The sequence below is a fragment of the Zootoca vivipara genome, chromosome 1 (genome assembly GCF_965207765.1).
Source record: "Zootoca vivipara chromosome 1, rZooViv2.hap1.1, whole genome shotgun sequence".
Lineage (NCBI taxonomy): Eukaryota > Metazoa > Chordata > Lepidosauria > Squamata > Lacertidae > Zootoca > Zootoca vivipara.
This window is the reverse complement of record NC_142582.1, coordinates 94,364,853-94,386,874: the sequence shown is the minus strand read 5'-3', so window position 1 is coordinate 94,386,874 and position 22,022 is coordinate 94,364,853. Positions and strand designations below refer to the sequence as shown.

General features: G+C 42.4%; 1 protein-coding gene across 1 annotated transcript in view; it reads right to left on the bottom strand.

Annotated features, from left to right (window-relative positions):
* Positions 1-4,919: 4,919 nt before the first annotated feature.
* Positions 4,920-22,022, bottom strand: part of GPR176 (G protein-coupled receptor 176) — a 30,573-nt gene continuing 13,470 nt past the window's right edge. Inside the window, exons 2-3 of the mRNA XM_035119243.3 lie at positions 9,179-9,431; positions 4,920-6,142 (exon numbers count right to left, since the gene is read on the bottom strand). Coding sequence (XP_034975134.1) covers positions 5,032-6,142; positions 9,179-9,431 — 1,364 coding nt within the window. The 3' untranslated portion in view covers positions 4,920-5,031. The remainder of the gene's footprint in view (positions 6,143-9,178; positions 9,432-22,022) is intronic.

Below are 22,022 nucleotides of genomic sequence, written 5' to 3'. Positions count from 1 at the left end.
CCCGCTGCTTGGTCCCAGCTCCTGCCAACCTAGCAGTTCGAAAGCACGTCAAAATGCAAGTAGATAAATAGGAACCGCTACAGCGGGAAGGTAAACGGCGTTTCCATGTGCTGCTCTGGTTTGCCAGAAGCGGCTTTGTCATGCTGGCCACATGACCTGAAAGCTATACGCCGGCTCCCTCGGCCAATAATGCGAGATGAGCGCGCAACCCCAGAGTCGGTCACGACTGGACCTAATGGTCAGGGGTCCCTTTACCTTTACTAGAAAGATATTACTCCACCAAGTCTAGAAGCCACCAGTATCTCTAGTGAAGGATATGAATTCAGAAGTAAGTTTTCTCTAGAATGTTGTCTTCACTTAGCAAAGCCATAAAGCAGGTTGGATTCTCAAACACTAAGACTGAATAAGGCAGTCCAGGCAGTTTGTAACATCAGATAATCTACATCAGGGGTGGCCAACTCCGAAGAGTCTGCAATCTACTCACAGAGTTAAAATCTGGCAGTGATCTACCCCCTTTTGGGGGGGGTTCAGATTAAGCTTTTTTTAGGGAGGAGGAAAGCCCCGTTTTTAGGGGTTCAGGTCAGAGTTGTGGAGCTTTTCTGAGGTGGGAGGAAAGCCCTGTTTTTTTTGGGGGGGGGTGAAGGGCTGAAATGTTGAGCATTTTTAGGGGAGCCAAAGTTGTTGAGCTTCTTTAGGGGGAGCCAGTGATCTACCACAGACTTCCAGAGATCTACCGGTAGATCATGATCTACCTGTTGGACATGCCTGATCTACATGATGAAAGGAAAGGGTTTACAGGATTGAGTTCTTACACTTTATTCAGTCAGGGCAAATCTATTGAAACTCCTAAAAAATGAAGATAAGGGAGGCAATGGTGAAATCAGCAGTCATACTCTGAAGTTGTGTGCATTTTCTAGATAGAAAACTGCCTGGGGCAAAACAAAGAGGGAAAGAGCACTGTATTAATAAAGCATTTACATATTTTATTGCAAGTTTGTTATCAGTAACATATAGAAAAAATTCTCAAGATCCCTTAGAATCTGTAGATCCATTTCAAACCTCAGGAAGAATATCTGTGTGCCGTAAGTAATGCTTATCTAATATTCCCCCCGCTCTTGCTTTAAGATTGTGCTGCTCAGATATGGTTATTTTTTTTTTCAAACGTGGCAAAGAGATGTTTGTTCTTGTGTCAAACCCACCCTTCAAGGAAAACAAGCAGAATCTCGCCCAGTGGCTCAGCATGCACAAAATACTCTAGAGCAGAATGCAAGTGCTTGAAAAACGTTATCAGTGTTGTGTTTTTTTGCAGAACCACAGTGGCCACGTTTATGGAAAAGAAAGGGTCTATTTGCAAAGTAAACCATGGAACAGACAGAGCGTGGAAGTGAAACAACCTCCAGTAGTTTCATCTGCATAAGCATTTCAGCTTGCCAGACAACTCATATTAGTTTTTTGACTGAATTAGACGGCGCAGCATCTAATAACCAACATTCATGATACTGTATACTGGAGATTGCCCTGGACACATAGGTTTCTTCTCGTTATGACAGGTTTTGATCTGTGAAGTGTTTAACATTATGATGTTTGATCACTGCATTTAGTCAGGAATGGTTTACAAATCTATACTTAGATGTATACTTATTTTACACAATAGGAGTAGGGATTATCTTTTTTTCAGGTATGATGTGGGTGGGAGGAAAGGAAGAGGAGACACCTTGGCAATTGTAATCTTATGTAATTCACTAACTGCTAATGGAGAACTCTCTCTTTAAAATTTTCAGGAATTCAGGGTGACTCTTCTCACCTGATGTGGAAATGCAGAACAACAGTAAAAAATTGTTCTTCATCTAAAGCAAGGGAGGCTACCTGTGCCAATCTAAATGTTGCTGAACTACAACATCTATCTTCCTGCTCACTGGCAGCTGTAGCCATTGCAGATTATCTTTTGGATAGACTTAGCTTTGAATCCTTAAGCATGTTTACCAAATTACATTAAAATTGTATTCCTATGGCTTTTTAGAAGTAGGTGTTATTATATATATACCCTAGCTAGAATTTTGTTTGCTGCATTCTGGAAACTGACTTAGATAGGCATGGGAAAAGTTAGATTTTGTTACCATACATTAAATATGATACTAAGGTCCCAAGAGGAAAAATATGAAGGAAACCTAGGTCAGGGGTAGGCAACCTCAGGCCCCTGGGCCGGATGCAGCCCAATCGCCTTCTCAGTCCGGCCCACGGACGGTCCGGGAATCAGCGTGTTTTTACATGAGTAGAATGTGTGCTTTTATTTAAAATGCATCTCTGGGTTATTTGTGGGGCATAGGAATTCCTTCTTTGTTTTCTTCTTCAAAATATAGTCCAGCCCACCACATGGGTCTGAGGGACGGTGGACCGGCCCACGGCTGAAAAAGGTTGCTGACCCCTGCTCCAGGTAATTGGTACTCAGTGATATAGCGCATTAAGGGAGAATTCGGATCTGAAGCATTTAGGATTGGTTATATTGTGCTGCAGAGTATTTATTACGTGATAGAATATGATTATATTACTTCATGTATAGCATGTATAGGGGAATATATATGTAGAAATAATATATTTTATAATCTAGTATTCTATATATCTGTATTTAGTTTATATACTATATATGGCATGTTTTGTATTTTGAAAAATGAAATAAATAGGTCTTAATGTTTGAACTTTTTAAAAAAATAAATAAAAGAAAGTAGGCCCAGTTTACTTCTGGTTACTTGTAGCTTCATGCTCCTTCACTGAGGGGGTGGAGAGCAGGTGGGGGCGGGGCTGGCGTGCGTCCCGGGGTGTGGCACACAGCTTGACGTGCATCCTGGGGGCGTGGCACACCGCCTGCAGGGGCATGGCACATGTATTGGGGCGTGGCATGCCACCTACAGGGCGTGGTGGCCAGCACGGGGGGGGGGGCAGCCACAATGGCACCAGGGGCGGTGCGCTCCCCCCGCACTCCTCTTCCTCCGCCAGTGCTTGTAGCTTGCCACACATAACAAAAGGTGGCTGTAGATACAGGTGTGCACCCCCAGACACTTCCAAAGACAGCCAACAATTCCAACATGGCTGAACATCCAGATATGCAGCCACACCAGCTACACACAGATAAGACTGCTTTGGTGTGCAGATCTATTTTGCCGGATCAGGAAAATTGCTCTTGGAATTCAAAGGAATCGTAGAATTGTAGAGTTGAAAGGGACCACAAGGGTCATCTGGCCCAACCCCCCCCCAGGAATCTTACCTAAACAAGAACTTAACCTACCAGTTCAGCTATTTATAACCTGCTATGCTTTCATACTCGTGGAATTCAACGTTTTTTGTCCTCACAATGGCATATAGGTTCATAGCCACAAAACTGTTGAAAAATGCACATTTGAGATTAAAATATTTCTCGTTCTTTCTGCAGGTTCTGCTCCAATATGTAAATATGTTGGTCTTATAAACCTTTGGGTGTGTGCAGTTAATCAGTTGTATCCAATGTTTGTCATACTCGGAGTAAACCACTAAAATTAATGAATGTGACTAACTTAGGTCAATTCGTTGTAATGCATCAACTCTGAGGAAAAACTTCATTGGATACAACTCGATATCTTTCCCTACAGATATTACAATTTTGCAAATATGATTCCAATGGTGCAAATAATTATCCAAGGTATTTTGCTTTGTATTTGCATATTCTGTTTGCATACCTTATTGGTTGAAAGCAAAACTCAGAATGTTAATGAAATCCACCTTGCATTTCCCTTTTCCTAACCAATGAAGGTGGGTGAAATTTCAGATAAATCAAACAAGGAGAATCGCATGCAAAATAATCAGTGTGTGCAAATAATTAGAATTCAAGATGCATCCATTACTTAGTAGATAACTGAACAGCCACATGGCGTGAGGCTCATAAGCCCAACCAAAGAAGCATTTTCTATATGGAATCCATGAAGGACCTGCAAGTGTGTTACAGCTGAGAACTTAAAACTTGCACCGTAGAGCCTGTTATTAATGCACTACATGCCAGACAAATAGCAACTGTTACCTATGTGCCAGTTCACCAAGAAAGTGACCATGCTACATTGTGGAGGCACAGAAAATGCTCTGTACAAAAAGAATCACAGGAATATTTATAACACAGTGATAAATTTAAATTAAGGGTCACATTGGCCAATACTTCATGAAGAAGAAAAACTCTCAACATTTGCTGTGCCATTTTCCATGTGGTTGAAAGTGCTTAGTATATTTTACCTCTGTTAAGGGGTTGCTTCTCCCCGATCTTTTCCTTTTTTTTTGCTGAAAACCTGCAGTACTTAGCCCACTAAATGTCAGCCCCTGAACAGAAGTGTGTCATAGATAGTAACCAAGATCCTATTTAGCCCACAATTGTCTGAACAGCATAAAACAGCTTAAAATACTTTTAAGATACATGTACAAAAAAAAACAAGGAGGAAGAAAAATCTCATTAAATTATCAAATATAAATGAAATATCAGGTCCTTGTTTATTCCTGGCCACTTGAAGCCAGGCCATGGAATTCTCCTAAAAGATGCTCAGTGCTTCTGTGAAAGAGCAGAAAGAGATATGGACCTCCAGGGAAGGAAGCTTCATATTTATTATGCTCTCTTCCCCCGAGTTCCATAATCACAGAACAGTGACCCCAATCTCTCTCTCTCTCTCTCTCTCTCTCTCTCTCTCTCTCTCTCTCTCTCTCTCTCTCTGTGTGTGTGTGTGTGTGTGTGTGTACATTACAAGGTATAATGTGGTAAGCAGTCTTTGGGGCAGAAAGGGTCCAAAAACGCCTATTTGGAAGTTAAACGAGTCTATATAAATTAATGTAAAGAAATAGGTAGGCAGAGATATTTGTATTGAAACCCCTTCCTGAGGAACACTTGCTTTCATTTGCTTTTACATAAATTGGCACAAAAAAAATAAGCCTTTATTAAATTTCAACCTAACAAAGATCCATAGGATCACATGTATGCAAGAAGGCAGTCCCATCTCTCATCACAGAGCGCTCCTGCTTTGACTAGGAATCCACCTTGGGGAAGATGCTGACTTTATTGCTCCTGCTAATTTTTCTTTCTGCTTTACCCTTGGGCTGTTTGGTCTGGATTAGCTCCTCGGGCGTATTCCCCAAAGGAGGCAGGAGTCGTTTCTTGCTGTTCCGATTTTCTGACAGCCACTGGGGAGGCAACTCAAAGGGCCCAAAGCCCAGCTGCATGGAATACTTCTCACTGGCCAATTCGGCTTCTGTTGGCATTGCTGGAGCCACTTGCGCAGCCGAGTCTGCAATGGCGTGAGGCATGGGCCTCTGAACTAAAGTCTGCTCCACGTCTAAGCTGGTTGTGGGTATCTCCTTCTGTTGGTAGCCACTGGAGCCAATGGACTTTGTTTCGTTCTCTTCTTCATCCTCTGTGGGCTTGAAAATCTGCTGCTGCCCAATGTGAAACATCTCTAGAAGCTGGCTACCAGAACGAACATGAGGCTCCAGGCTGATGTCCCCAGCGCCTCCGGAGCTGACTGTGTTCCTCCGACTATACTTTCGGTGTAACTGCATCATTGTCCCTACTAAACATTTCCGCACGGACTTGTTAACAGTCAGGAACAGCAGAGGGTTGGCTAGCAGTGATATCTTGGGCAGCCAGATGGCAGTGAGAAGCAAGTACACAGAAGCGTCGGAAGTATTGAGAACAGTGTGGTAAATCACCAAAGTCATATAGGGGATACTGCAAAAAATGAAAACCATAACCATGGAGAGCAGCATGGCATGAAGTTCAGATTCTCTCTGAGAGGCGTAAGGGATAGAAATAGTGTTTTGAGGGGTTCTTAAGGCAGCTATGATGACTTTTTTCTTCTGACTGGCACTCAGTGCCCTGCGGATGAGGATCATACAGAGAAAGACCACAGCCACCGGCACAATCACAGTGGTAATGTTGTAAATAATGATGTATGCTAAACGGCCAATGGAGTAACTCCAAGGTTCAGTACAAGTGGACATAGCATAAATATCCAGTACATTGGTCATAGCAAATACAGGAATGCTGGCTATCACTGCATGAGCCCAGATGTAGATCACCAGGTCTCGAGATTTGGCATCCGATATTTTCCTTTCCAGTGGATATAAAACTGAGTAGTACCTACAAAAAAAAGAAGGAAGGGGGACTGTAAGAGATGCATAAATGCATGTAAAGAGTAAAGTTGCAACTCTTCCTACCTCCCCTCTATCCTTGGATAGATCGACTTAAATTTGAGTGATTTGGTCTTGACTAGCCCTGTAATTTAAATTGTTTCTTTCCTTGATATAAAAGTATCATTTATCACCAGATCTTCAACAGCACAGTATTACACATGTCTATACAGAAGTTAGTCTTTTTCTTTCTTTCTTTCTTTCTTTCTTTCTTTCTTTCTTTCTTTCTTTCTTTCTTTCTTTCTCTTTCTTTACCTACAGAAATCAATTGCCCAAGCCATTATTTTGATAAAAATATGTCATCAATGGAAAAGGCCAAATTAGATGTGGTACAACTTCTGTCTTCCATGAAAGAATATCTAATCAAGTAGTATCAAATCTTTTTCCTAAAGCATACTATGTTTTTTAAGGTTCTGTATTCAACGACCGCACAATTTGTAAAAATATTAAGCCAATAGGTAGAATTCAGCCTCGCAGTATGATGAATGTTCCATCGATGCAAGTACTTTAGCTTGCCAGATAGAATGACCCCCCTCTCCCCTGACCCGTGTACTGTTATGGGAACCAATTTCTGGGAGGGCAGGGTGAAACCCGGGTGAACCCCATTGCACCAGTGGAGGTCCTTTATATATATTTTATAACAACAACAATCTTTATTACGGTCCATAGACCCATCAATTCGTTACCAAGCAATACACAGCTGGGACACCCCGCCCTCAAACCACTCAGACATCTTACTCAAATTCGGAATAGGAAACATTAGTTCTTGTGACCACCGATAAAAACTTTGCCACTGCTAGTGTTCTGGCATTTGACCGGTCTTCCAATAGGAACCTGATATAGAAATCCTCTGATTTTCCTGGGAGCAAGGCTAGCAGGGGTGAAATCACTTCAGCCCTAGCTTGCTCAAACTTCCCACAGTGCAGCACAATGTGTTTTATAGAATCTACATCATGGGTGCACGAGCACAGTCTTTCCTGGTAGGGTACTCCTCTCATCCTGCCCTCCAGCACTGCAGAGGGGAATACATTCAGTCTTGCCTTTGTGAACAGCCTTCGGTAGTTTGGCACTGTCAAGTTTTGAATATAGGCTGCTGGCTTAAAGACATGCCCATATTGTACTCCTACTGCCAATGGACTGCAGATCGCAAGTGATTGATGTCGTAGATCACTGTGTGAATTATCCCAAAGTCTTTGCTTTAAGGTCTTTAGGGCACCTTCATATCCCAGGCAATAGAGTTGGGTGGGTGACAGACCTAAAGCAGTGGCTTTTCTCGCCATGGTTTTCTGCCATTGGCTGATGTATTCCTCATTGTTCAGGTATTTATACAGTCCCTCCCCAAGTTCAAATACTACAATCTTGAGCCAATGTTTTAGTGCAGCCCACCATGCCTTTGTTGAAATTGGGCATTCACCCGTTTCTAGCAGGAGTATGGAATTTCGCACACAATTGGGCACCTGAAGCAAGGATCGAATAAATTGTGCTTGGAAGCCATCTAGCTTAGGCAGGTCCCCATTCTGCCAGACATTTGCTGCATACAGGATTTGGGGGACAGTTTTTGCATTGAATACTTTTAGAGCTGCCGGTACATACTTGCCGCCCTTTGTATGGAAGAATCGGAGTATGGCTAGTTTTGTAATCTCCGCCTTTTGAAGGGAGGTTTGCCAGTGGTACTTCCATGATCTTGTATGGTGGAATGTTAGTCCTAAATAGCTGAAATGTTTAATCTGTTCAAGTTCATGGCCATCCAGCGACCAGTTTAACCGGGAAAAGCTTCTTTCAAATACTAAGATTTTTGATTTTTCATAATTTATTGTTAAGCCATTTCCAAGACAATATTCAGAAAACTTCATCAACAGGTGTTTCAAAGCCGGTCTGGTGCGTGAAATTATGGCCGCGTCATCAGCATAAAGCAGCAAGGGGGTCCTTCTTATACCTATTTTTGGAAGGTGACCATCTGCGTCCATTAGGCACTCTTCTAGATCATTTAGGAATAAGCAAAACAATGTTGGGGCCATAGCAATAAAATCCCAGATCCTCAACTGAATTGCAGCTAGATTTCTTCATTTACTATAAAATATCACACTCCATAGGAATAGGCAATTAACCTACCCAATATTAATCTGATCTAATTTATAGTAAGGTCTGTTACTCTCATCAGCATGTTGGATGTAAGTAAAGTCTTCCCTCTCCTCAGATCCTAAGTGAGTTTCTTTTCTAGCATAAAAACTAAAATTTTACCAGTCAGTGGGACATTGTTAATACAAATGATGAGCCAGTCAGTGGCCAGCAAAGCTTTTCATTCCAAAGACTTGCTCTTAAACCATGGACAGCAAGGGGAAAATAGGGCAAATCATCTTTGCAGATTAACTTGTTTATAGAATTCTTTGCAAAGAAATGAAATGATTCTGGAGAAAATTGCATAACTGCAGTATCAATCGTGCGCAGAGCACCACAGAAAGATTGTTGAACTTAAAAGTAGAAATCTACCAAATGGAACTTCTGCCTACTAACTAGAATAACATTTATAATTGTGGCAGGGATTTCAAGTAATAGAGTCAGAATCTGCCATACCTCCCAACAAGACCTCAAAATGTGTAATCAGCTCCCCTGGCAGGAAGAACACATAAATAAATTTGTACATTGGCAATAAGGATACTTGAGAATTGAACTTTTTGGCCTTAAAAGCAAAGAGCTATTCAGGTTAAGTTGTCCAGACCTTAAAAAATCCAGCCAATGTATGTCATTTCTATCTTAGGCAAGTCATTTTCTTTCAGAATAACTCAGCTCACAGGTTGGTTGCAAAGTGAAAATGTTGCTCTGAGTGACTTGGCCAAACAGAAAAATAAACATGTTTAGAGCTGAAGGCAGAGGGCTGTTGAACCACTTCAGCAACCCACAATTAAGCAACAAGTAACGTAGAACCCATATCTGTTGCAAGGGGCAAGTCATAAATGTCAGTTTACAAGTAAGTTCACAGTCTTACCTATCCAGAGCAATGGCAGGAAAGCTAAGGATGGTCACTGAGCAGAAGACTTTGTGCAAGAACTTTATGATCTTACAGAAGACCATGGTGTAGATCCACCAGCAGCAATGTGGACTGGCACCGAGGACTATGTCAAAAGGCAAACAGACTAGGCTGGCACAGATCCCAGAGCAGGCCATGTTCTTAATAAATCGGTTGGTTACCGACTTAAAAACTGACATCCTGCATGTTGACCACAAGACCATGAGGTTTCCTGGACGAAGGGAAACAAAATTAAACATGAAAGATTCTCTCTCTCTCTCTCTCTCTCTCACACACACACACACACTAGGCACACCCATATAAACACACAGATTTATATATTAAAATATTTGAATAAGATTAGAGCATAAAATTTATTCACTTATACAGGCTCTTTCTTAAATGGTCATTGTTTCTAGCTTCCTTACCATTTTTTTTTATTTTTAATGTAGTTCTAATTGTTCTTAACCACCTTGAGTGGTGCAAAAGCACTAACTAGAAGGACAGGCTTAATTTTTTTTTGACGTAAGTAAATACATAAATTCAGATGCTCTGTAATCATCCTCCCACAGTTTTCATTTGCAATGTGGAATGGTAGTTTCAGTTGCATGGACTTCATGTTTCCATTCCAGTGAAGTGTGGGACATAGGTCCACTACTCTTGCCACTAGCAGCCATCCAGCTACAAGGCAAGAGTGAAGCTGGAGCTAACTATGGGATAGTTTATAACACCATATCAATACTGACTAATTAATGCATGGCCCTCAACAGTTGTAATTTCCAAGCATTTTGGGGCCCGAAAGTTCCTAACATAGCTTGTTAAACTGAATTTATTTTTTTCATTGAATTCTAATGTACATGACTATGATAAATATCAGGATCAGTGCTATTTTTATACAAAATGGGGTGCCGGAACTCACCATGAACACCTCCCTTGTTCTCTTATAATGGCAATGGTGAGGTGCTGGAACTGAGTTCTGGTGAGTTCTGGCTGAGAAAAAATCCCTGTTTGGTATTAAGGGTGGGGCACAATGAGTCAGAAAGGCTGCCCAATGTTCAAGGTGCCTCGGAATTACTTTGGCTATTCAAATCTTTACTGTACTAGGATCTTCTTCTGTGTGGGTGGTTATAGAAGTGGTTGGAATGGTGGCAGGATTTATCAGCTCTGCGATATTGACACTATCAGACTTCACAGCATCTTAAAAACAAACACTACTTATTTTTCATAGCGCAGAAGGCTTACTATCAATTAGTCAAAACATATTTCAACACCAATAAACTGTGAAAGAAGCTATGGCTGAAAAGCAGTTTTAAATAACTGAACAATACTGGGTTTTCCCCCTAGAGGCAATTCACATACTGTAGTCATAAACTGGATTTTTTCCCCCTAGTGCACGCAGCAATATCTTTTGAGCTGAATGTAATGTGCACATGTTGAACTGACTGTTGATCACTTTCTGCATACAACAAGAGTAAGCAGGAATCCTATATGCACAATGGAAACTATGAATTGTAGTAGTAAATTCACACACAGAAAAGGTGTGCATTGCAAGCATGTGAGAGGAGGTTGTTGGGTCATGATAGCTAGTCCTGATCCCAATGCACACAGTCCCATTGGCTGCATGTTCATATTGTGGCTCATACTGAAATAAGGCCAATTATGGTAATGTGAACCACATAGTTTTCTGCAGAGGACAGCCACTTTTGTGTTTGTGAGCTGTGGGCCCTCAGTTTTTTCATTATTAACATTTTGTTTCCATGAGATCCTAAGGGATGAAGTGTGGTTTAAAAGCATATTCAATCAATCAGTGGTGATGTTGTAAGCTTAACATTTTACTGAAATATTTCCTCAAGAAACCATGTCCTTATGACTATCTCTCCAATCCTATACACTGCAGATAGTTCTTTATTTGGCTCTGTGCATAAATCAATGTTAAAGCAACACAATTTTCAGTACACAACACTTACATCCCCCTGCCCTATAGACACCTCCCCCCATAGCTTTTGGGAGTTAATGTTCAAATCTAACAAGGTAAACATACTGTACATCCAAAATCCATGGCATTTATTGCTAAACAAAAATCTCTGTTTCTACCATAACCCTTATTGTAATGTTCCATTACACAGATATGTTTTCATATCTTCAGCCAGACACAGTCTTCATCCGTCAAAGTCATCCACTACAGAAGATTACTGTGATTTCCCCCCCATTAATATAGCAGTAAGCAAACTATTACCCAAAATGCATGCAGTACTAAGTGTAAGTAAGTTGCATTAATCCATGTTCCATTAAGTCCTGAATGCATACTGCTGTCTCTCACTTCTCTAGATGAAGGAGAGAGGGTGGTGTGAGATAAGACATTGCCTTGGGCTCTGCCCACCACAGGCATGTGGCTCCCAGAAGGTTGCCCAAAAGGGCACGTGGCCCTCAGAATAAAAAAGGTTCCCTACACCTGACTTAAGGAACACCACTGCATTCCAGGCTGTTTCCAAACAAATTGCTGGTGGCGTCTTTGGACCTGGAGACATCTTCTACAATATAAAAAGCTACTGATACTCTCATTTTTTTCTCTTTTTTTTTTTACTGGAACTGCAGTGCTGGATGGGGGTGGGGCAGTTAAGCCTTCCGTCACCAAGTCAATTTCTACAAAAAATCCCCCACCCCATGACAATTAGCTTAGTGAAGGGGAGTAACAATTGCCACCAATGCCATTTTCCACATGATTCTGGCTGAGGGTTAAACCTCATGTTCCTGTATGCTGGGGTCCTGATGAACATCTTGCTCCCCCCGCCCCGTTAAAATGTGCCTAGTTTTAACTTTTAAAATCCCAATAAGCTTGCTAATTAGACAATAAAATGACATTGAGTGTAATCTAGAGGCAATTTGGCATTTCCCCTCAATAACATCTCTTTTCTGGTCCAGATTCTGTTGCCAGTCAACTTAGAATAATGTCGACAATTAACAACTGGCACGGATCATTTTTTTGAAAAGTCTCTACTACCCTGACTCAAAGTGCATTCAATAGGCTCCCCTCTGTGAACCTGCAAAGTTAATTTGTTTTGTACCAATCCTTACAAGAAAACCCCAAAGAATTCCACATTCCAACTACTGAATTAGAAGAGGCTTATTAACACCCACTCCAACTTCTGCCAGGTTCCCCTTTTGCTGGCACACAGCATTGTGCTGTGACTCAACGGGGTTCTTGTTTACATTGATGTGGGTCGAGTTCAACTTGCCTTTTGTCCTATGAGTCACATTAATCCAATATTCTTCCTCTATTTCTGACCCATAGTGGTACAATTTACTCGAGTATGTTTTCCATCTCTTATGTGTACAGTACTGCAACTATATTATCTGTGACTTGTAATATTGAATCGCTGTCTCCTGAAATAATTGGATACTGTATGTTCACTGCTCCCATTACCTTTTTACCTCGTTCCACAGAGTTAAGATACAATGAGCTGTTAAGTTTATTCTATAACAGATATTATTCACTTAAAGCTGATTCATGTGTTTACATTTTTGTGATAATATCCTTGAATAGTGGTTTTGCCAGATCCTTTTCACGTGAGCAAGCGGTTCATACGTTTCCCTGAAAACTTCCTCCTCTGGAAATTGTTACCATGTCAGAGGGGTTTATTTGATGTGATCACTAATGATTTTCATTCTGGAATGTTGTTTCAGAGACATCTATCTAAATGTGAAAATGAGATGCTGTAATCTCACAACTTTACCATCTCAAATAAGCACACCAAATGTGAAAGCAAAGTGATGAAGACACCATAACTTAGTTCACATGTCACACTAAGCCAAAACATGGCTTAAGCAAACACATGGGCTTCAGGATCTTAGATCACAGCTGACTCGCTTCACCCTGGTCATTTTGCTGCTGCATCAGGCTGAACTAAGCCATTGTTTGGAATACACTTGTGATCTGAACTCAGTTTAAATAGAGATTATTCGCATCATTTTTATAACTGCATAACACAAATATCTTATTAAGTTTATACCTTGCTTGTGCTGTTTCTGTTTACAAGCTGCACTCTCCATGTACTAATAAAGATTTGAAATTACTTGGTACCAATTAACAGCCTACTGGGTGAGATGTTCTTTTAAGCCAAGGCACCTGCATACAAATTTTCCGCTTCATCACATAGGAGATTATCTATAAAGCAAAGAGTTTTTCTTATGAAATGACCTCTTATCTGCAAAGACCACTATACTAAAAAAAGAGGGGGAGGCATTTGGGCAACATCCATCCAAAGTCAAGCACATGCATTTCGATTGTAGATACATGCAGTCCAGTGTATATGTATCCATAGCAACATAGGAAGTTGCCTGATACCAAATCAGACCATTGGTTAGCGGCAGATTTAGGGCATCCCGACTGGTTCCACCACACTGGGCACCGAGCCTAGGGGACACTGCAGGGCAACATTACTATGAAATAGTGAATAAAGGAGGTGAGAGGCGGGGGCGCACACCAAATTTTGGGCTCACAAAGGGTGCCACTGACATTTGAAAGACCAAAGTCCGCCCCTGCATTGGTTCATCTGGGTAAAAGGTAAAGGACCCTGGATGGATAAGTCCAGTCAAAGGCGACTGGGGTTGTGATGCTCATCTCACTTTCAGGCCGAGGGAGCTTTCTGGGTCATGTGGCCAGCATGACTTAACCACTTCTGGTGCAACGGAACACCATGAGCGCACGGAAACGCCATTTACCTTCCTGCCGCAGTGGTACCTATGTATCTACTTGCACTGCTGTGCTTTCGAACTGCTAGGTTGGCATGAGCTGGGACAGAGCAACGGAAGCTCACCCTGTCACAGGGATTCGAACCGCTGACCTTCTAAACAGCAAGCCCAAGAGGTTCAGTGGTTTAGACCACAGCGCCACCCACGTCCCTATTGGTTCATCTAGCTCAGTATTGTCTGCACTGAGTGGCAGCAGTTCTCCAGGATTTCTAGCAGGGGTCCCTCCCAGCCATACCTGGAGACGCCAGAATTGAACCCGGGACATTCTGCATGCAAACAGGCCCGGCTCTAGGTAGACCCCCGGTGGCGCAGGGCACCATGGCACTGGCCCGCCAGAAAGGCGCCGCGAGCTGCGCCCGCCCGCTGGCCGGCTGATCCCCCGCGGGTCCGCCGCGCAGCTGCGCCTGTGGGAGCCGCGCTGCGCGCCGCACCCACCCGCCCACCGCGCTGGGAAACGGGACGGGAGGGCGCCAGAGAGATCGCGCTGTGCCTGCCCGCCCGCCCACCGCTGCGCCCACCCGCCCACCGCGCTGGGAAATGGGGCGGGAGGGCGCCGGAGAGATCCGGCGCACCACAGCGGCAGGGGCGTTTAAGACGGCCCTGCATGCAAAGCATGTGCTCTCCCTCTGAGCCACGGTACTTCCTATACGAAGAATGAGAGAATATGAGAAGCTGCCATATATGGAGTCATATCATTTTCCAGATAGCTCAGTATTGTCTACACCAAATGACCATTCCTTCTCCAAGGTTTCAGGCTTCCTAGCCCTACAGGAAGATGTCTGGGATTGAACCGAGACCTTCTGCATGCAAAGCAGATGCTCTACCAGTAAACTGCATCCCTCCCAGATAAAAATAACTGCAGTGTTAAGCATGGGCTTGCCTCTCCTGTTGAAAGAAATGGGAATTAAAGTGATTAAGTTTGGATGGATCAGGTCCATTCTGAATTGTCAAATCAAGCTCCTCCAATATTATTTCCTCTTTTTCTCCAAAACTGTCTAATTCTCACCCATTAGCATCAAGTTTTATTCTCTTTAGGAGCACAAACAACACAGGCTGCTACTCACAGTTTCCATGGCAACAACAACTGCGTGAAAGCAAAAATCATTTCCTTGGTCAGATCACAGACTTTGTGAGTCATTTATTTCTGTTTTACACCTAACTCAGCAAGTGAAAAACTAGTGCCAATTCTGAAGAAAACTGACTGCCCTCCCCCCCCAAAAAATGTCACACTAATTGAACAGCAAAACAAAAGCTGTAAACTTTTGAAGAATATGTGATATCTTGTTTTAAAATATCCTGGCTAGTGTCCTTAAAACTGCTTGATTCCAACCCTCCCCCCCACACTTATATGAAGGATTATTTAAACTTGAAATATCTAAGCATATTGCATTTGTGATCTCAGCAGAAAGATATCAGACCTGTGTCAATTCTCTGATTTCATGCTGTTTTTGTAACAGGATTATTTTTGCAGTTCCTGGGAACAAAAATGGTTTCCAAAGGATGCTGTTGAATCAAAGAATACATACTGTGAGGTGAAAGACATGCTGAGCTACCATAAGCTGAACATGTGTCAGACATCAATGCACTTGGGGGGGGGGGGAGATAACTAAATGATATCTATCCTTAACATTAAAAACCACAAAATGGAGAGGATACCCATCGATTGTAAAATAAATGGGGGGAACTACACTGTACATAAATCTTCCTGAGAGTAATAATACAAAACAATTCAGTAAAAGAACATAATTTATTTTATTTTATGACATTTATATCCCACCTTTCCTCGAAGGAGCTCAAGGTGGTATACATACTACTGTTCCCCATTTTATCCTCACAACAACCCTGTGAGGTAGGTTAGGCTGAGAGGCAGGGACTGGTCCATCCCCCCCCCCCCGTGCGCTTCATGTTTGAGTGAGGATACAAACCCTGGTCTTGCAGGTCCTAGTGAGGCACTGTGACCACTAAACCACCACTGGTTTAATGTGATGATAATAATAATAATAATAATAATAATAATAATAATAATAATAATAATAATAATTTTTTATTATTTATACCCCGTCCATCTGGCTGGGTTTCCCCAGCCACTCTGGGCGGCTTCCAACCAAATATTAAAAACAATACAGCATCAAACATTAGAAACTAATTCCCTAAACAGTTGTCTTTTAAAAGTAAAATAGCTGCTTATTGCCTTGACATCTGCTGGGAGAGCGTTCCACAGGGCGGGTGCCACTATCAAGAAGGCCTGGTTCCCTGAAACCTCATTTCTCGCAATGAGGGAACCGCCAGAAGGCCCTCGGCGCTGGATCTAAGTGTCTGGGCTGAATGATGGGGGTGGAGACGCTCCTTCAGGTATACAGGACCAAGGCTGTTTAGGGCTTTAAAGGTCAGTACCAACACTTTTAATTGTGCTCGGAAATGTACTGGGAGCCAGGACCGGTGTTATGTGGTCCCAGCGGCCACTCCCAGTCACCAGTCTAGCTGCCGCATTCTGGATTAATTGCAGTTTCCCGGTCACCTTCAAAGGTACATAGAGCACATCGCAGTAGTCCAAGCAGGAGATAACCAGAGCATGCACCACTCTGGCGAGACAGTCTGCGGGCAGGTAGGGTCTCAGCCTGCGTACCAGATGGAGCTGGTAGACAGCCGCCCTGGACACAGAATTAACCTGCGCCTCCATGGACAGCTGTGAGTCCAAAATGACTCCCAGGCTGCGCACCTAGTCCTTCAGGGGCACAGTTACCCCATTCAGGACCAGGGAGTCCCCCACACCCACCCACCCCATCCCCCAAAAACAGTACTTAAAGCATCCTATTATCCTTTCTATTCGATGTAATATGATAGCGCTATACAGGAAGAATATCTGTTTTGTAAGAGCAGCTTCAGGCTCCTTAAGAAATGTTGGCAGAACTGAATTCACAGTCACTTCTGCATTCTTCATAATATTTGAAGGGGAACTTAGACATCTCCTTCTGAGATGCAGGAGCTCCCCAGCACAGTGAGGAAGATGATCTGCTTCAGACATCAGACAGAAATGCTGCAAGACAAATGTAGTTGTGATAGAAGCTGTTGAATCTTCCTTTAATGTCCAAAGCGGCTTATTCTGGATTATACCTTATTCTGGATTGTGTAATTGATGTTTTAATGTTTTAATGTAAACCGATACGAGATTCCCCCCCCCCCCGAAAAATATGAAGCACTTTTGTTTGAGAACTGCGGGCATTGAATGAAGAAAGAAAGAAAGAAAGAAAGAAAGAAAGAAAGAAAGAAAGAAAGAAAGAAAGAAAGAAAGAAAGAAAGAAAGAAAACACAGAGTTCTGCTCAGAGATACTGTGAAGCTGTATATTACATTACTGCTATCAAATGCTACAGGTTATTATAAGCCAAGCAGTGCAGCTACCATCCCATACCTGCAGCCTACAATACAAGAACAGTTTGATCATTTGATAATCTCACTGTACAGACTGGCCCTCATGTAATGTGTACGAACAATATATTATCTAATAACTATGTAATTACATATCAGGAGAATTGATATTGACACAAGCAAAAACTTCACTGGTGCAAATAATCAAAGATAGCTAGCTGAAAGTAAACGTTTAATTAGGAAATGAGACAGTAAGAGTTTTGCAAATTAATCCAATTAGACAAATCATATACTAAGTCCATTTTCACATGAGACCTAAAAAGCACATCTGAGCGTCTCTTGCGTGCTGGAGAAACCAAAAGCTAACTTGCAACCACTTTGTTCTGGAAGGAGAGTGTTGCATGGGATTAACTTTAATTAAACTTGCTTGTGTTTCAATTGCTTTCTGCTCTAGCTGTCTGATCTGCTGGATTTGAAAGGGCTGCTTCCTCTGAATTGCTGTGCAGCAAAAAAACAATATGATCACTGTAATAGTTATACAGCATATCAAATGATGTTACTGCAATAGTTACCGAAAAGTCCAAGAAATGATTGCAGAAAGTATACAATGTCGATTATTACTGCATATCTTTGATTGACAGCTAACTAAGCGTCTGAGAGTAAAATCGTGCATATTTGTTAATGAGCCTCCAGCAGATAATTTTCTGCCTACAAATATCTGAAGATCTACTGACTTATAGCTGACATTTATTAGTCTTTTTTTTTTTTAACATAATTTTTATTGGTTTTTACAAATTACAAAAGATGGTACATACATAAACACCTTTTCCACCTTCTTCCCACCCCCCTCCATGGGTCCTCCCCTGCCACAGAAGTATCCCACGCAGGTGATCAGTCAGAAGTGGTCCATTTTATGATTGGGTTTCTGTCCTCCTCCCCCTCCCCTGCCCCCCAAGCCCCCCCCTGCCACCAGGGAGCTCCAGTGAACCAGGGCAGTACGCAGGAGTTCATCCATCCAACCATCTATTGTCATACCAAAAAAAAAAGAAAATACAAAAAGAGAAAAAGAGAAAAAAGAGAAGAGGAAAAAAAAGACAAAAAGGAAAAAAGACAAAAAAAAAATTCATCATAATTGTTAAATTCATAATTGTTAAACCATATTTTGTGGGCTTCCCCACCCTCCCACCCTTCCCCGGTTTTCCTCCCTTATTTATCATCTTCAACAGTTTCATAGTTCATATTTTATAACATACACCTTTATATCTTATACCACTTTTAAACTATTATCATTTTCGCCTATTATCCAATCACTGAGAAATCAAACTCCCATTTTTTCTTCCCGTGCCTAGTTTTTACCCCTCTATAGGCCTCCATATTTTCACCTTTTTTCAGAATCAATTCACTTTTTAAACCTATAACTATTCCCAAACTAACCTTACTCCCCCCGAGTACCTGCTCCACCCCTCCAATCCAGCAAGTTCCATAGTCAGCAGTCCAGTTATAGTCCTATTAACCCATCCTTACAATCACCACTTCACTTTCCCTTCACCCCACCCCCTGTTTGCAGTCTTTTGCCATCCAGGCCTCCATATCAGACCCCTGAGCTTCTTCTCTTCTCTGCTTAATTTTTCCTTCTTCCCTGTGGTCATTCTGGAGTTCCAGTAAATCCAGTCGTGCCCCCCTCGAAGGGGAGGCACTCCATCCAACTTTTTGTAGAGTAAAATCATCATTTTTTTCGTGATGGGCTTCATTTTGTGTTAAATCATCACAGTCGTCATCATTGTCATTCTCACATTCATCTTCTTCAGTTTCAAAAGCTTCATCTTCTAGGAAATCATATTCTGTCATCACAATCTGGAATTGTTGCTGTAACACTAGCCGTTGTGTCTCCTCTTGACATAGTTCTATTCTTGTTTCCCACATTAAGGTCAAAACAGTCCGCTGAAACTCAGGCGGGTACCTTTTTGTTGACATAGTTCAGTCCTGTCAAGGTCAAAACTTGTCACATGGGGTGGAATATGATCGCAGTCTATTTTCTCGACTCCATTTTAACAAGCTGGCTGCATTCTTAAAAATAAAGTTCGAACTCACATTTCAAAAGCATATAAACCAAAAAAAAAATTCCCAAAAAGTCCAGAGATAAAGATAGAAATAAAATTTAACTATAAATCCTGGTCAGCTCACTGGGTTTTCTGGGCTGCCGGCTCCCGAGAAAAAGAAAGGTCTTTCTTAGTCAATCACAACAGTCTCTCTCCCCTTTTACCCTGCATTTAGGGGAGATTCTCTTTGATGCCTTTGAGGAATCCTTTTAAGTTAAAATCTTCTGTTTACGGCTTCGGGTTTCTGTTTACTGTCTCTTATGTTACCGTGGGGGGGGGTGGCTTCCTCTTTTCCCCTCTCTCCCAGGTCCAAATTGTTGCCTTAATTTACATTCCAAAGAATCCAAATTACTCACAGTCTATTCATTTGCTGAATGTTCTTTGAAGAATTGGCCACCTCCACTTCCCAGACTCGCAGCTTCGCACTCTCAGAGCAGCAATGTCAGCCTGTCCGCCGCGGTTCACCTCCTCGCTCTCGGGGGCTTAAACAAAGCCGATCCGGGGAGGAGAGAGCCCGCTTTTGGCGCCGCCAGGCAAAATCTGTCCCCAAAAAGCACGATTTGGGGCTTTTAAGGAGGTTTCGTTTCGCTGGAACGATTCCCTCCACCTCTGAAGCGCCGAGGTCCGCTCCGCTGTGCGGACCCCCGTCTGAGCAAGATGGCGTGGTCAACCGGAAGCCCGACATTTATTAGTCTTTATGGTAGCTTTCACCAACCTGGTACCCTCCAGATGTTATGGACCACATATTGTTATTAAATTTGTGTACTTCCCTTCATCCGAAGATCAAAGGGCGATTCACAACATAAAACTACACGAGAACACAAAATACATAATAAAAGAAACAAACAAAAAATAATCCCCCTCTCACAAACACATTTAAGAGGCCATATAATGGTCAATCAGTCAAATGCCTGGTTGTAAAGAAACATTTTTGCGTCGCACCTAAATATCGGTAATGAAAGTGCCAGGCAAGCCTTCCTGTGGCCTTCCTATAGCTAATGGGAACTGTAGCCTGAAATATCCAGAAGGCATCAGGTTGCTGAAGTCTGCTTTAAGGCAGCAGACTAATCATGGCTATTCCACTGGAAATACTTGGAAAGAGTTTCAGTTAAAAAGAAATGAGATTTTCATTTTTAGCCTTTTTGTAAATATAGATGTCAGACTCATGCACTGTATACATCAGATCCTACACTTTGTCGAAGGGAAACTCCCCACCGGAATAGAAATCATATACTGTATCGAACAGATGGAAAGCTCTTCAATCTGAGCAGGCTGAAAGCAAAGAGTAAGGTTACTGTAACTTCCGTCATAGAGCTTCAGTATGCTGATGACAATGTAGAGTGTGCACGCTCAGAGGATGACCTCCAAACCATCCTAAATATCTTTGCAGAAGCTTACGGAAAGCTTGGCCTATCACTCAACATCCAAAAAACCAAAGTGCTGCACCAACAAGTACAAAATAACCCCTCTGCAGAGCCACAAATCCAACTCAATGGTGTAACGTTGGAAATGTTAATCACTTCTCCTACCTAGGCAGTTACGGTATCTTTCCACAAGGGTGAACATTATTGCCGAAATCCAGCATCGCCTGAGCTCTGTGAGAGCAGCATTCTCCCGATTGAAGTGCAGGGAAACCAAAATGCTTGCTTACAAAGCTATTGTACTACCAACCTTACTATATGCTTGTGAAACATGGACTACTTATAAATGCCATCTCCAACTCCTCGAAAGATTCCATCAATGGTGTCTCCGAAAAATTTTACACATCACTGGGAAGACAGGCAAACTAATATCAGTGTACTGGAAGAAGCAAAGATCACCAGTGTTGAAGCAATGATTCTTCAACACCAACTTCGTTGGACTGGTCATGTTGTGTGAATGCCTGATGATCGTCTTCCAAAGCAACTACTCTATACCAAACTTAAAAATGGAAAGCGTAATGCTGGTGGTCAACAAAAGAGGTTTAAAGACTGTCTCAAGGCAAATCTAAAAAAAAATGTAGTATAAACACTGACAACTAGGAAACACTGGCCTGCGAGTGCTCCAGTTGGAGAACAGCCTTTACCAAAGATGTCATGGGCTTTGAAGACACTCGAACTCAGGACGGAAGGGAGAAACATGCTAAGAGGAAGGCACGCTTGGCAAATCCACACCGTGATCAACTCCCGCCCGGAAACCAATGTCCCCACTATGGAAGGACGTGTGGATCCAGAATTGGCCTCCACGGTCACTTACGGACTCATTGTTAAAACCGTGTTTACGGAAGACAATCTTACTCAGCTACAAGTGATTGCCAAAGAAGACGCATCAGATCCCAAGTTCAGTCCTCAGCACCCTCAGTTAAGAGGATCTCAGGCAGTAAGACTGGGAAATGACCTTAGGGCAGCCTTCACCAACCTGGCACCCTTCAGAAGTTTGGGACTACAACTCCCATTACCTCCAGCCAGCAACTAGCAACTTGTGCCTCAGGACTATGCACTTGTTTAGGAAAGGTTGTAAAGTCAATGCCCAACATATGCAGGCACCAAGGAACACCAACACAAGGGGAGAGAGGGCTGAAAAAGTGTGACTCTGTTACTGCACCATGCACTCACTTGACAAGATT